General features: G+C 33.8%; 1 protein-coding gene across 1 annotated transcript; it reads right to left on the bottom strand.

The window, feature by feature from the left end:
- Nucleotides 1-268: 268 nt before the first annotated feature.
- LOC100377500 (E3 ubiquitin-protein ligase TRIM9-like) lies at nucleotides 269-15,510 on the bottom strand. The gene is made up of 7 exons (XM_002741071.3): nucleotides 14,706-15,510; nucleotides 9,280-9,375; nucleotides 8,177-8,410; nucleotides 7,012-7,168; nucleotides 6,487-6,626; nucleotides 5,887-6,025; nucleotides 269-4,646 (listed from the first exon to the last, which is right to left on the bottom strand). The coding sequence occupies exons 1-7, from the start codon at nucleotides 15,501-15,503 to the stop codon at nucleotides 4,114-4,116; spliced, it is 2,097 nt and encodes a 698-aa protein (XP_002741117.2). The 5' UTR covers nucleotides 15,504-15,510; the 3' UTR covers nucleotides 269-4,113.
- Nucleotides 15,511-15,812: the final 302 nt, after the last annotated feature.

The following is a 15,812-nucleotide window of genomic DNA, read 5'->3' as shown; positions in this document are numbered from 1 at the left end:
ATTACAATTTGACCTCCTGCATAATTAGACCAGGTTACTGTAAACTACTTTATTTTCACTGAAAGGAATGCATCAACAAATAAAAAATCAGTGAAAACAAACTTCATACAAAAGTCTTTTCCACAAAAATTAATTCAAGTTAAAATATAGTATTTTACAGTAGTCGACAAAGTGATCCTGGTGAAATACATCACAGTGACCAAACACACCAACCACACATACATGTGAACTCCAGCCTAAGGGATGATGGAAACAAAGTGAACACATATTGAACCTTAAATTCAAACTTTTATTAGTGAAAGCCATAAAATATATATATATATACACATACATATAAGTGGTTGACCATTAGGAACTCGTGGATGGGAGATGAAAAAAAACTGTGCATATCATTTTTTTCTTGACTCAGTTTTGAGATTTTTTTATAGTGCAAGCTTTCCTCTATGAAAGAATTGTTTTTATTTAAGAATATATTAGTTAGCTTCAATGTGCAGGCCCATCCACCCCTATGTCCGCTGAGTTTCTAATGGTCAACTGCTAAACCCTTTTGACATAAACAGTGGCTGCAAAATGTAATCAAGAACCTCTGTAATGACTACAAGGGCACTGTATATTGTCAACTAACACATTGAAATGAAATTAAATGCCACATAGCAAAATCTTACAAAGAATGAGCAAATATGCAAACGTGCGAGTTTGGAGTAAGCAATCGTTTTGGGAAAAAAAATGCCAGTAATTTTGATTGCAAGGGGATAATATACATGTAAGTATTGGGTTGTAGACCTATTTAATTTAGTATGCAGGTTGCTATGTTTAGATGGCTATTTTACAATGGTGGACACAAATCTGTTATAAATATATTCCTAAATATTTATAAACAAAACCATTTTTCATTTAATATCAAATTACAACATGTATTCAAATCCAAACTATCATTTCTATCCAATGTACTAGCCTGGTTACCTTCCTATTATTTTGTGGATGGGTCCCCTCATAATAGTTTGAAAATATAGCCTCCACTGTGCTGTGAGAAGGTGGCAGTTGTGATTGGTTGATAAATATAGCATGCTGCTAATTTGAATATGCTAATTTTGTAAACAGTAGATGACAGTTCTCGGTTCTGCATACACACTGACAGTTGTGACCACTTCATAAACATACACGGATAAGGAGTAAAATTGAAACAAAGACTTCATTCATGTATAATGTAGGAAGGTAAACAGGCTACTGTTGAATAGTCATGAAATTAATTTATATAACAGACACATGAATGCATTACAGTATTATATAAGTACATGCAATATTCAGCCCCAAACATAGCATAACTATAGAAGACATGCGACAGATAATCCCATCTAAAGACAAATAGAAAATTTTCTGTTCACTGTGAGATTCACCTATAACACAATGTGCGCAATTTAACATAAAATCCGGACAAACAAAGGCCATAGTGTTGTAGCGTTGTCAAAATGTCGCATAGGAAGCGACAAACGTGAAAGTATTTTTTGGCCATTTCCATGTGCTATACACATTTGATGATTTTTGATGGAGTAAGTGCATCTCAATGTCATATTCAACTCTGAAAGGTTGGTATTTTGACATTGAATTACATAATTTCAAATCATTTGATTTTTACAGAAGACGTTTGGTCTGCACCTTTCATGCATTACGTGACATCTCCCAGTGAATGGAAATCCAGCTATTGACCAACAGGAAACAAGTCAGGAGGTACTTAAATGACCCCCCCCCTCCCCTCCCACTGTTGCTTTTTTTCAAAAATATCAATCAACATGTTAATTGAAAACAGTATTTTGAAATAATTGTTGGTAGTAGTTTATTTCACCATTGTTTAACTGATGCAAAAGACTGCCTTACTTATGACAGGCACCCTCATGAAAAAATATTACCGTATCATATTAACCTGCTCCCCACATTGTCTGCAATATTACTGGAAATTAGTTTATGCATTGAAAAAATATTTGAGATAATTATATGCAGATATCTGAGTTTGCACAGCTGTTTACTGGGACAGGTGTCATTTAAAAAATATATATATACCGGCATATATACCTAATATCCTATGAAAAACAATACAGTTGTACTAATATTTTTCTTCTATATTCCAACACCATTATTTTCAAAAATTTGCATTGTTACTCCAATTTTTATATCTTGTACAATTGAAAAAATTACATTTGAATAGCGGAAGGCAGCAAGTATGTCTACTAATCTTTTTTTTCCTCAAAACATCAAACATATTTCAATGAATACTTATCTTGCCTTTTATAAAAACCTTCAACATGAGCCAAAATTGTGAGCTTTGTTTGCATTAAGATAGGGGGTCTTATGATTGGCATTTGCACTCACTTCCTTATTCAGTTCTCCTACACATGCTGAATGTCAAAAACGAATCCGTTAACAATATCCCTTACAGAAAATATCGCGTTCTATAGCAAATTGATGTACATAGGTGTAAGAAATGACATTCGAAGCAACTCTGGTTGTTTGTGTAGTGGTTTGTCTTTTGGAATATGTTAAATCTCTCAAACAATAACAGACCAAACAATATTGAAGATTTAAACACAGTTAATTCTACCTTCACATTTACACAGCGAAGATGTTTCTCTGCAACTTATAGGACAGTGTTTATTTTGAAAATCAATAGTTATATTCAAAGAAGCAACCCCCCTCCCCCATCATATAATACTGTATCGATTTAGACGACAATGGAAGCTCAAGATCAAATAATGCACAAAATTGACAGTGTTTGTCTTGCATACAGTCATATTGCATTCAGGTCAGTCACTTCAGGTCAATACTTGAAACAAAAGTGAAAAAATATACACGTCCTTAATTGCATGAATTCCAGCAAATAGGAATATATTTTAAAATGTTATTCTAAATATATCAAAAAAATATATGCCATAATTGTTGATACACATACACAGTTTCCAAAAATGATCCCAAATGAAGTCAAGGGCTAAGACATATTAAAAGTTTCACAGAATGATGTTCTTTTAAAAATTTCAAATGAGGCCTAGAAGCGTGAATATAGCAGAAATTAGGTCAATGAACTCATTCCAATTGCAAATACATGAATTCACACATTCTCTTCTCCTACACACGACTCTTAGACAGCGTATACAAGGAGAAATTAGTTGAAATCGATTGAATTGAAAAACTAACGATAAATAGCAGACAATGCAAAATAAATTTTCTTGAACGGAAGTAATACAGCAAATAATAATGCACACAATTGATTTCAAATTAATTGTAAAATGTTCTCTTTTTCACCAGCGAACCTGTACTCCTGACAGGACACAAAAGGAATTGTATCAGATTTCATCTAGACAAACATAAATACAGGTGAAACACACAGAACATACAATAACTTGTTTGCATAACTCGTAGACACTGTGTCTCTACGCACCTATCAATCATTAAATTTGGTGAACTAAGTACTACTTACAAACCCCTTAACTATCTCTATATTCTCACCCATATCTCTGCAATCATACCAGAAACAGGAGCTGATATAGCACCACTTGATTCAGATACAAGACAATAAATAAACTATCCACTGTATTAATAAACATAAAATAAATTTCCAATCATTTTTTTTAGAAATTTTACAACTTAGTAGAAATATTAAATTATAATTACATGTCCCTCTGTGTACAAAATATTGAGCAAAGGAGGATGACATTTGCTGAAGGAACCCAGACCAATCATTGAGGACGAATTTTTAATTAAATTCAAGTAAAGAAACTATTTTGATTTGTTTGCTTATTGAGTGAGCTAAAACTTCTAGATAACCTTTGTAAATCACCTGCGATACCTATAAGCAGTAATGGAAAAGAAGTTTTCATACAGTAACCTTGACAACAAACACCTGCTGCTAAATGCAAAATTTAGCAATAATAAATTAAAAGTTAAAAAAACACAATGAGCTTTTTACAACTGTAATAAATTGTATGTCTTAAATTGCGAAAAAATCTAACAAGATAAATACAGAGATTTATACAATAGGCAGTGTTATAATGATGAACAGGAAAGCTATCATGTACTCTATGCGCAAACTAAAGATGACTGTTCGTTGTTTCTTTTCTCCACTCACTCCTCCTCTTCCTCTTCGGTGTCTGTTTCAACAGGTATCTCTAATCCTGAATGTACAGTCACTTGTACATTGCGGTTTAGACTTATAGCGGGAAAGAACACCCCATGTAAATTTTTAAATGTGATTGGTCCATGTGGTTTGTCGTTTAGATAAAAGCACATGGTTTTCTTTTCAAGATCCAAGAGCACACCAACAACCGTTTTCACACCAATTCCACCTTCTGTGCGATCTCTGTGCTCGTTTTTATGAATAAACCAGCTACGTGCGTTGTCAATATACATTGACCAACCATTATCGTCTTTTCCCAGCATTGCATCTTTGGCAACATCATACCGGGCAACGCCAAATGATGGATCCGGATGGTTATCATAACGGTCGATTACTATTTCCCAATAATGAACTCCCCTGGAAAATCCAACATTCCCAAGAACTATCCTATCATCATAGCTACTGCATGTGACTGTCATATTGTCATTAGACAGGATAATATCTGGATGAGCTGTTGAGGGATCCAATGAAAACCAAGCAACTGAAAGCCAATAAAATCACATTTTTAATCACAAACTGATATGTAGTAAATTGACTGTTGCCCTCCCTAAACTAAGCTTTTTTATGTTTGTGAATGAAGAGTAGTGATAACATTTTTTTTATATGTTTGTGGCCATGAGTTAATTTTAACTGCCCCAGTTATTGCTGAAATTTCATGTACATAAACAATGTATTTCATACATGGTTTATTTTTTGTGCGTGATATTTACACTTGCATTCAATGAATAAGGGAGATCTTTGCTGTCGGATACAAAGATCAAGGTCCATGACCCAGTGCTTAGAATTAGAAATTGTAATGGTATGGGTGCGTCCCACTGAAAATACAAGTCTGAACATTTAAATGGATAGTCATTAATGTAAAGTGGAAGCAAACCCGAGAACAATACCAGACATTTGGACAGGATCTTGAATAGCTACTTCTGTTGCACTACATTGGTAGTCTCCGAATAATGTTAATCCCTATTACCTTTAAATAGGAGTAGCGTGATTGTTCAGTAGGATTTGTAACAATAAGCTGCCTTAGCCTTTCAGATTGTGTGCATGTTTTTTTTTTTTTTTTTATGGCATGAACTGTTGTCACAATACCTCTCCACTCAGGTGAGTAATGAGGTGGAAAGCATGGTAGAGCAAGAATAACTTATGAATAGTGTATGTCTTAGTGCAGGAGAAATTACTCATCTAAAACCTTTACATAAACACATCAAATGGATTCACATGACTTGACGCAATTGTTCAGCTGTGTCTGTTTCACCTGAGCAACCATTGTATTTATAAAAGACAAGTGACAATTCCAGGGTATGAATTTGTAGATATATGATTAATTGAATTTCAAAAGACAAAGAATTTAATGGCAATTTCAAAATTCTGTTAATTTACATATTAGTAAGTATGAGATTATGGATAGATAAAAATTACCGGTATGTGTTATAATTATCATTTTTTATACAGTTTATTACACAGAAGGAGGCAACCTACTTCAAAGAAAACCGAGATAATTGACAAATTCCTGACTAAAAATTTATATGAATATAAAACTGAATCTGAATTCTGAGTAGAAATAATAATTATTCACAATATTATAACAAAACGTGCTTGATATTTAAAAGTGTTTTTTAGCGAGACTATCATGAATTTTTTCAGACATTTTAAAATCTGACAAGCGTATAACTGCATTTTCAACCCGAGCATAATTAAATATAAATCATGTTGTGTCTGCCCACCTTCAGCAGTCTGCAAGCACACAGTCTCACTGTAAGTGCCCTCGCCTGCGTGGTTATACGCTTTGATCCTCGCATTGTAAGTGCTGTCAAAATGCAACCCATCAACTGTGCACACAGTTTCACGACCACAGTACACTTCCTGAAAAGAAATTAAAAGACAAAAATATAATAATCTAACGAAAAATTGAAAAAATAAGTAATATACTACACTGTAGTAATATTATTTAAAATATAAAAAGAATAAAAATGTACAATAAAAGTGAATACCCTAGACAACATAAGAACATAAATATATTAATCAGTAATAAATTTGTATTTGCACCCTTAGTACATACATATTCTCGTCCTTTGCACCGAAATATTTATGTTATTGTTATTCCCGCAGATAATGTGTTCTTATAATTCTGCTATAAATGATTACCCTTATTAACAAATAAAATGCTCCATATACCATTCTTAACGAAGGCACCATAACTGATTATACTATCAACAGAATTACTAGTAATATCACCAGAATTAATGATTTCTAGACAGAATCATAATTAGATAAAAAAAAAAAACTATACAATTACTGAAATGAAAAATAGAATATGCACTTACTCGGAATTCGCCATGGCAACCATCATCTAATTCCAATACAAAACCTTCCACCCAACTTATAGGATCAGGTTGCCAGGCTATCGTGACACTGTTGTTTTCTGCACTGCATTCATCTGTTAGTATCACTGGGGGACCGGGCGCTTAATATGGAGATAAAAAACATAAAAATTAAGTCTTGAAAACATTGAATGAAATTTAAGAGAAAGATCAGTGGAAATGTGAAGGACAGACGTCATGCAGAAATAAACATTGTTTAATCATTCAAAAGTATGCAGCACAATTACAATGTACAAAACTTAAATATTTATGTTATTTGCGACTGTCAAACAGCATTATAAACAATTTGATAGCAAATGACGCTACTTTTAAGACTCAAGAATTTGGTTGTAAACGAAGAGTAAAATACATTCCCGAAAAGGAATAATTGGAAGAAATGAAGCAGACAGGTTAAACATTCAGTTAGGTTTAATTAAGTTAAATAAAAAAAAAATAGACATCTCAGGGATACTTTAATAATCAATGTACCTTTCATTTGTATAAAATTGAGCAGATCAATAGCTTGCAGTACCGCTGTGTTATCTAATGTCAAATCAAACTCAGACACCACCCGGTGTTCTAATAACATCTCTTTCTTCCATGACTTCTCCATGGATTGAACTCTCTTCAGTAAAGAATTGGCAACCTGCAAGAAGGTTGAATAGTCATGACAGATTGGAAATATTGCACAGCACATCTGAAATCTTATTGACTTCAGGTCCGTCCATACAATACTTGATTCATAAAATGAGACTGCATCGAGTGAATTCATACAATATCTGTCATTTTTAAGATAAGATACAAATGTATAAGTATAAACACATTGACTAATATTCAGAGCAGAAATACCATTCTCTCAAGTTACTTAGATTTAATCATAAAGGCATTATTATTTATGCAAGTATAAACGTATTAATGACAATATTTTTTAAACAAATTTGGGAACACCCTTATTATTTTTCAATAAAAAGCCTCCCCTCCTAACATTCCCACGAACTCCTCTCTGATTGCAAAATAAAAACAGGAAAGAGTTCAAACTTGCTGACATATTCAACAGCTGTATTCAACCCTAACAACCTTTCCACACACTCAAGTACCCAACAGCAATGGTGAGATAAGCTGATAAAATAACAAACATAACACAGCCACAGTTCTACCAGACTTAAAGGTCCCCAGTCTTGGGTTCCTTATAATAAATCTTATGCTTCACAAAACCCATACGTAGGGCGCTGACATTCCAAACTAACACCACACAATACACTGCAAAGAAATACACCTATAGAAAGCATTCAGCCATTCTTAACAAATGTTAATTGTACAGTTTATTCAGCTACAAATGAAGAAATGAGGCAAGCAATGAGTATAAAACACACGAATGTTGGATATTCCATTATTGCCCCCCCCTCCCATTTTTATACAGTTTAACATTCCATACCTTATCCTACAACGCAACGCACAGGCATCGGGCAATTAAGGATGAAAGAAATTATGAAATATTAATGATGAATGAAGATGGTATAAAAATATGACTGTTGAATATCATATTACACTGAATACATACATGCATTAATACCACTTAACAGCAAACATCCCACTAAGTTTCACGATATATACAGCACATACACACATCTATATCAAAAGAAATTCAACTCACCAGGAGAAACGAGGCTGGATCTGTTTCTTTCATGACCTCAATACTGAATTCCAGTAATCCATTTGTTTGTCGAACTTTACCGGTACACTGACCAATGTGATCTTTAACCATTTTTATTTTGAAGTCTCGCTCATGATTTACGTCACTCAGAAGTTGTTCTTTTCTCTGTTTGATAGCCTCCATTAACTGATCAAACTGAGCCACGAGACTGGCCTCAAATTCCACTGTATTAACCTAAATAACAATAGAAACATTACAACAATATGAACATGATGCTATTATGAAATATACAATATTGATTTTCTGACAATTATTTTTTGTTTATAGTGGAGATGTTTGAGTCATTTGACTGGACAAATCAGTACTCAGGTAACCAGCATCAAAAGCTGATCAAAAGTGAAAAAGTTGTTTTATGAAAGAATATAAGAAATGCGCTAATACCGGTACCGTAGAATCTGTATTAGATGCTGCATCCCTATTAGAAGTCACACCCATTCATTGGGACAATTGAGAACCAAAAATTCACCATTTCTTATATGTGTAGATGCTCTAATAAAAGCCGCATCACATGTGTTGTATTGTACCATTTTAATAGAAGCCGCAGCTTCTAATACAGATTTTACAGTACATGTAGGTTGTGTTCCCTAAATCATAATACTTAATCCCAATGCCATTGCTATTGATTTCACAAATCAAATTTGAAATCATATATTAAAAAAAAATATGTAGAATAACTAAAACACATTGATTTGAATGGAAAGCCATGGAAGCGGGAAACCTGCTGTTATCCTGGTAACTCAGTAGCTAATGAGTGGAATATGCAGCTTTAAAACTTATTAAGTAAATCTTCCAAAGTAAATCTGTGTTGATTCAGCAAATGTTTGCATGTTTTTTTTTCAATGTATTATTTATCAATAGAGGATAGAATACATTTCCATGCAGAAAGTCTGTAAAAAAGGAATATTTTAAAGTCACTCACAGACACACAGATCAACAGGCTGCTTCATGACAATGCATGATCTCAAGACTTGAGACTGTAATCACACAAATGCAACAATAATAAATACATCCAAAGTAGTTAGATAATATAGTTTAATACTCACTTGCACTTCCTCAATGATGGTCCTAAGCTCAGAAATGAAATCCTTTGCTTGTCTCGCCTTCTCAGATAACGATGTCAAGGCATGCGACAAATCTCCCTGCAATAAAATTCGAAATAAAATTTTATTATGAATACTTTTAATAAAACTAAACCTGATTTATTCTTTCAACACCTACCACACAAAGTTTGTAAAGATTCCAGTAAAGTTCAAGGCATGTTTGTTTTTATTCAACTCCCAGCGGTAGTGTGTCTGTTTATTTTAGTTATATCTACCCATGTGTATTATAGAACGGTACTTGTAATGCAAGTAGTTGTAAGCAATGCAGCCACCCATCCGGACATTGCCATCCACCAAACATTAGATATTCATCTGCAATTTTTATTTCAATGATTTCCAGTCAAGGTCAAATTTATGTGCATAAATAATTAAATAAATATATAATATTAATATATAGAGTGTGGAAAATCGAGGAAGACAGGCAGCCCTATAAAAGTTCTTTATGAAAATATCAGAATACAAGTGTTTTGGAAGGAAGTTGTGAGGTATCTTTGATGTATGTATGTCTGACATACCAGATAACAATCACAGGCATTCCTAACATATGCTGTCTTACTAAATAAAGGCCATACAGCACTGGAATTGAAGTCAACCTGCAGTATGACTAGAAGGGCTAAAATTATGGGTATACATACAGTTCAGAGATCATTAATTCAACTGATATTTCATTTTGCTCAAATGTTCATTCCCTAAATTTAACCCCCCCCCCCCCCCAGTTCCGAGAGATAATTGTGATAGCAAGACTTAATTACTTGATCTACTGTCAATAATCAGGATTATTGAGTGCACTGACAGAAAGGTTAAGTCTATTGAATTCTGAGTATAATGTGATACAATTTTGCAAACTAAGTTGCCAAGGACAAAGCTTAGTGGATATATTACAGTAGAAAATGACTATAGAAAAAAAATACCATGATCCAATCTTTAGGTTGGAATTTTGTATTAGAACATACGAACAAATGAAAGCCATCTGTTGCGATCAACAACTGTCATAATATTTGGACATTCTTCAATTCTTCAGTATTGAACTTGTATAAAGTGCTTTACTTTTATTGATACTTCTCTTAAAAAAATATTTGTTTAATCAATATAAATAACACATGAACTAATAATAAAATGCACATCATGTGAGAAGCATCTTATAAACATTTCACAGTTTTATGTATGCAGTAATCATGTGAATGTCGCAAATAAAAAGTAATACCGTACTAAATGGTTCAGGCTACTAGCACAGCTGTGTCCACAGGCAATCAATGAGTAGAATTATAAGCAGCAACAAAAATATCAACACCTGTCATTTGTTATAGTAAAGACAATAATTTATACCGTGCTTTCAAAGTCAAGTGGCGATATATATAGTTTTATTTTGATCAAATATACTTAAACTGATATGACATCTGAGGGGAAATACAATTTAATCGCACAATAATGTCACAAGTCTTGATAACAAGTTTTACATCGTAACAACTGCGCTGTATTGAACACCATATTTATAAAAACCATATAGACCTGAAGATGACAAGTTGTGTTGATATGAGGTTGCCGTGGAATTGTTCAGTATGAACAAAGACAGTACCAAAGTAAGTGAGTTGTCAATATTTCACCTGTCAATTTCTAAAACCACCTGTCAGGGTGTGCCTAACATGATAGCTAGTGATTGAGTAGACATATCAACAGTGGTATACCTCTTGTACAATATAAAAGACAACATTTTAATAAGATGGGAACATTTTAGAAAAATGTATGAATAATCTTGGTGTCTCAAAAAGGTTAAAAGAAGTGGAGGAGGTAAACTAAAGATTTTGGAGTTTTATTGGAAAATTTTTTTTGTCAAGGCAGACCCTTGAATCGTGGAAAAGGTAAGTACAAAATAAATAGTGTACGCCACAGTCCTAATACTGATATGTAACAAAGTAAATTGAGAGGAATTAGTTAGACATGCAGTACTGCCAGGCAACCATAATATAATCATCAGTGAGTGTATTGATGAGAGTTCCATCTCATTCAAAGCAGGCACTTTATGAAAGTACCGGTAGTAATACACACACAATTAGAGTCTAAGCAGCATTAACTTATAAACATGACTATCCTTTGCCAATCTGATCAGCGTAGTAAAAAAAAAGTGACTAACAATCTGCCTATTCACACGAGTAATTGTGGTTTGTATCGTCAATGAAGACACATGTATACCCTCCTTCATTATGTAACATTACTATAGAGGTCATCAAAAACATCTTCTTTATAACGATTAAATTTAGCACAACATTAATTAATTTACGATTTATTCAAATTTCACCAGTATTCAATACATGCATGATAAGACTTCATATCATCAGCGAGCTTGTTTTGACGATAGATTAAACAGAGGATTACACAGTAATGGCAGATGCAACCATTTTCAGTTCAACGCCTCCATTGTGCATCATCTGTCCTCATCAAGAGTTTGGTTTAAAAATACAACAGAATGAGCACAGTGAAACAACTGAAATAATCGCAATGGCTCACCACAAAAAATTGCGGTTTTAGAAATCTTTCCACTTTGTTGTCTTGAACAATGACTAGCTAACAAAAGGAGACGCTAAACTTAGAACGTGGACTTGATCAATGCATTTTCAGATAAAGCAACATAAAAGCAAAGAAAGCATGAGCTGCAGAGCTTTTACATGTAAAAATAGAGAACAGCCTCCTCACTTGCCAGCGATAATATTCCTAAATTCAAGAGCCAGATTCCATTTACTAGTAAGGGAAAGTTGCCTGATAGTATTTTCAAATTTCACTTTCCTTATTTAGTTATAAAAGTTATTGATTCATATTAAACATCTGTAATTTCACACTCAATTGAAAATGAACTAGTGGCGCCATTCAGTCTGCGATTAAAAGACATCACTCATTTTCAGATATAATTAATCTTTCTTCCATACTAATACCATTGACTGATAATGCAATCTTGAATTGTTGAATGAATCAAACCTGGCACTGATTCCCTGGACATTACTAATTCCAGAGAAAAAAATATGCTACCTTTTTACATTATCGGCATCATCATACAAAAATAAATAAACATTACATCCAGCAATGTAAATTAGCCTTATGCACATTTGTTCAGTTTTTTTTCTACACAATATGGTAAGAAATAAAGTGAGCTTTAATCAACCATTTTCCCATTACGCTTAAATACTGAAACCAATCGTCAGTAAATTTAATTTCAAATTGCACCTAATTGGCATAGATATATAAATCCAGAGGTAAGGCAAAGTTCAAATTTGTGAATTTTATATTATTTCAAGTGTTCACATGTTTTATTAACAGACATCAGTATTAAATGCAGACCTTTAACAGGTAAATATGAAATAAAAAAATTAATATTTCATGATCATTTTATAAATGTAATTCAATACTAACTGTATAGTGTTTAAACACCAAGGAAACAAAGACCATTAACAATATGCTGGCTTCATAGACGTAAAATATTTTTATTATATTTTTGTGTTGGTGTATCGAGCAAATTTGAAACAATTCATTTAGAGTGTTATATTATTTATAAATTAAAATAGTGAAAGATTGATTCTGCGTTTAATTTATGAAAAGTATGACTATAAAAAATAGAAAATTATGAAATAATAAAAATTTATCATACTGACAGCGTGTAAATAATATTTGCATATCATATATCATTAAAATGCGACAAATGATTTTCATGATAGACGTGAGGTCACACAATGTCTGTGGGTCCAACCAAATCCCTACAACCTGTTTTCTACTCCACAAACAAACGAGCCAGTCAATCGACAGATGCATGCTGTTTCTATGGTGAGCAGTAACTACTCCCTACTGCTTGTAATCACAATCACTCCCATAACATCATATATTTATAAAAAAAATAGAGAAAGAAAATTCAACAGATGTGGCAACGTTCATTTTTCCTCACACGTTTTCACCAGGCATTTATGGTGCCCAAGTCATGGCCACCATTTGTACTACACTGGAATGTAGCCACTAAAAAGGCCAACTTGAATAGAGGAAATTGTTTTAATTTGCTTCATTCTTTTTCTCCAGGCATCCCTGAAAACAATTTCAAATGAGATTGCCATGTGATTGACCTTTGTAAGACATAAGGATATATCACTCAGCAGCATATTAATTGACATGTGTAAGTCATTCACATATTTTTTATATGTAAAAATCATATATACATTCTGTTGAATTTTCACTGCCAGAAATTTTTGCGATTTCAGGATTGTACGGCAACCAGGAAGACAACATTTCACAAAAGTCACTGTGACTCCATGTTGTAGGAGGACCCGAGAAATTTTCACTTATTTGCGAAAATCATTTTCGTTTGGCGAAAGGCGTTTTACAACTTATTATTTTATATTTATTTAATGAACTTCAGAATATTATTTGAAAGATTATAATCTGGTTTACTACAAATGATTTCCAATATATCATAAACTATTCATTTCATGAAAGACAATTTTTGCCAATTCACAGTGAAAATAATGAAATGAACAGTGAATATACACTGATGTCATTCTGTAGAAAGAGGGAACTCCTTCATGTCTTTATTCATAGAATTTTACACACATTTATATATGTTGGTATGGTAACAGACAGGAAATTAGTCACCGGGATGTATGGGGTTGGTCTTATGACAAACATGGAACTAAAAAAAATGTGACAAATAAAATATACTAAATATCATGTATGCGCGGACAATGATGCAGTGAATCGCTATGTAGACAAAGTAGTCCTCAACTTATTAGAAATAATCACATCACAAGTTCAGCTTTCGAAGCATTGTGGGCAGAAATAAAATGGTGGTATTGTAGTAATAATACAGTGACCTCATGTTATAGGAATGTGGCTACCTGTGTACATCAACAACTACTCAATGAATCATAACCTTAGCAGTTGTCCGTATAATTATATTTCAAAATTATTTTTATATCATGTGTGAATCAATGTTTCAACAAGAATGAATTAAGATTTAAATACGAATATGAAAAAAAGGCGTTTTGCAGAGTTGTGAAAATAGTCATGCATCTATCCAACCAGAGTTTGATCCTCGTGACCTTGTGTACAATACATCAATGGTGATTTCACCTTATTTGTATGCAATTCACATTGCTTAAAGTGGGCATGCAAATGCAACCCATCCAACACTTCAACAGTATTTCATTATACTTTGGTGTTTAGAGAAAACCCATCGACATGCCCTGAGGGTTGTAGAAAAGCAGCTTAGCAGAGCAAGGAATTTTAAATTAAAATAAAAAGAAAAGTACTTTTCTGTGTAGAATCTACTCTCAGGGGAAGTCGTATTTTTGCCGCGTTTATGCTCGCTATTGATTAGGATTATTTAATGAATTTACCTTCAACGTTTTAGCCATTGACCCAAGGGCTCTAACATCATGGTTATAATGTTTACCATCTTCCAAGCATTGATAACATACTGGTACCCTGCACATTACGCAGAACATGCTGAGAGTCTCCTCAATGTGATCGCCACATGTGCTTGGCCGGCTCAGTCCTTTCAGTTTTCCTCGGCCAAGCTGCGCAGATTTCCCCGATGCTGCATTCGGAGATACCAAATTGTGTTTGGCAAGTGGTCCCCGGCTTGGGTGACAACTCTCTCGACATTTTTCACAATAAAAGACTTCACATTGTTCGCAGTAAACAGTGGCGTCTAACGGGGCGCTTTCACAAAGCTGACATTTCACTTGCATGTTTCGGCTTTCGCTGTATCGAGTTACGATCATTTCCAGTGTACGATTTTTAGGCAAACCGCTGGTGCCCTTCTCGTCCAAATAGCTGTTTTTATTGCATACTGGGCAGATCAACCGGAGACACAGGTTGTCAGTCTGCGACGGAGGAAGAAGGTGATTTACAGACGAGTTCCGATCGAGGACATTTGCAGTGACACTGTTTACACTTAGACCAACACCGCTGTCGGTCTCGCTGTGAAGACTGAAACGGTCGCCCTCAGGATAATCCGGAAAGGACGACGAAAGATCGACCAAATGTGGCGATAACGGTGGTCCATAGCTTTGTAAATTCTTTGAACACGATAAACACAAGTTGTGAGAACACGGCAATATCACAGGGTCGGTGTACAAGGTTTGACATACAGGGCATCTAAGCTCTTCCTCCATCATGTTGGCGCTACTCATACAGTTGAGTGTCTACCGCTATATCATTGTTGCAGTTCTCGTTCTTTGACCCTGGAATAATCCATTATTACAACGGGGTCAGACAATTTTATTCGTCGATCTGTTCTAATTATTACTGGATATTGTTTGTCTATTGTGAAACATTTTAAAAACTTAAAATTTATATAAATACTCTATCATTATTTTAAAATAGTGTTGGTATTTTCCATCGGCTAGAAAATTCTTATGAAAGTTCACCCACATAAAAACAATGAATCCGAGTGTCTGATTTTACAGTATGTTGAGTCTCCTCGTGCCGTTGAAAATAAT

Source organism: Saccoglossus kowalevskii, chromosome 2, assembly GCF_978046115.1.
Source record: "Saccoglossus kowalevskii chromosome 2, keSacKowa6.1, whole genome shotgun sequence".
NCBI classification, from domain to species: Eukaryota; Metazoa; Hemichordata; class Enteropneusta; family Harrimaniidae; genus Saccoglossus; species Saccoglossus kowalevskii.
Note: the sequence above shows the minus strand (reverse complement) of the source record. Positions and strands in the feature narration are given on the sequence as shown.

Bases quoted from the DNA above. Each gene is read 5' to 3' on its own strand.
- LOC100377500 (XM_002741071.3), bottom strand. From the start codon at position 15,503: ATGAGTAGCGCCAACATGATGGAGGAAGAGCTTAGATGCCCTGTATGT. The intron at 6,627-7,011 runs GTACATTGATTA...CTCCATATTAAG, and splicing joins CAATTTTATACAAATGAAAG to CGCCCGGTCCCCCAGTGATA. The intron at 4,647-5,886 runs GTGGGCAGACAC...ATTGGCTTTCAG, and splicing joins GTGCTTGCAGACTGCTGAAG to TTGCTTGGTTTTCATTGGAT.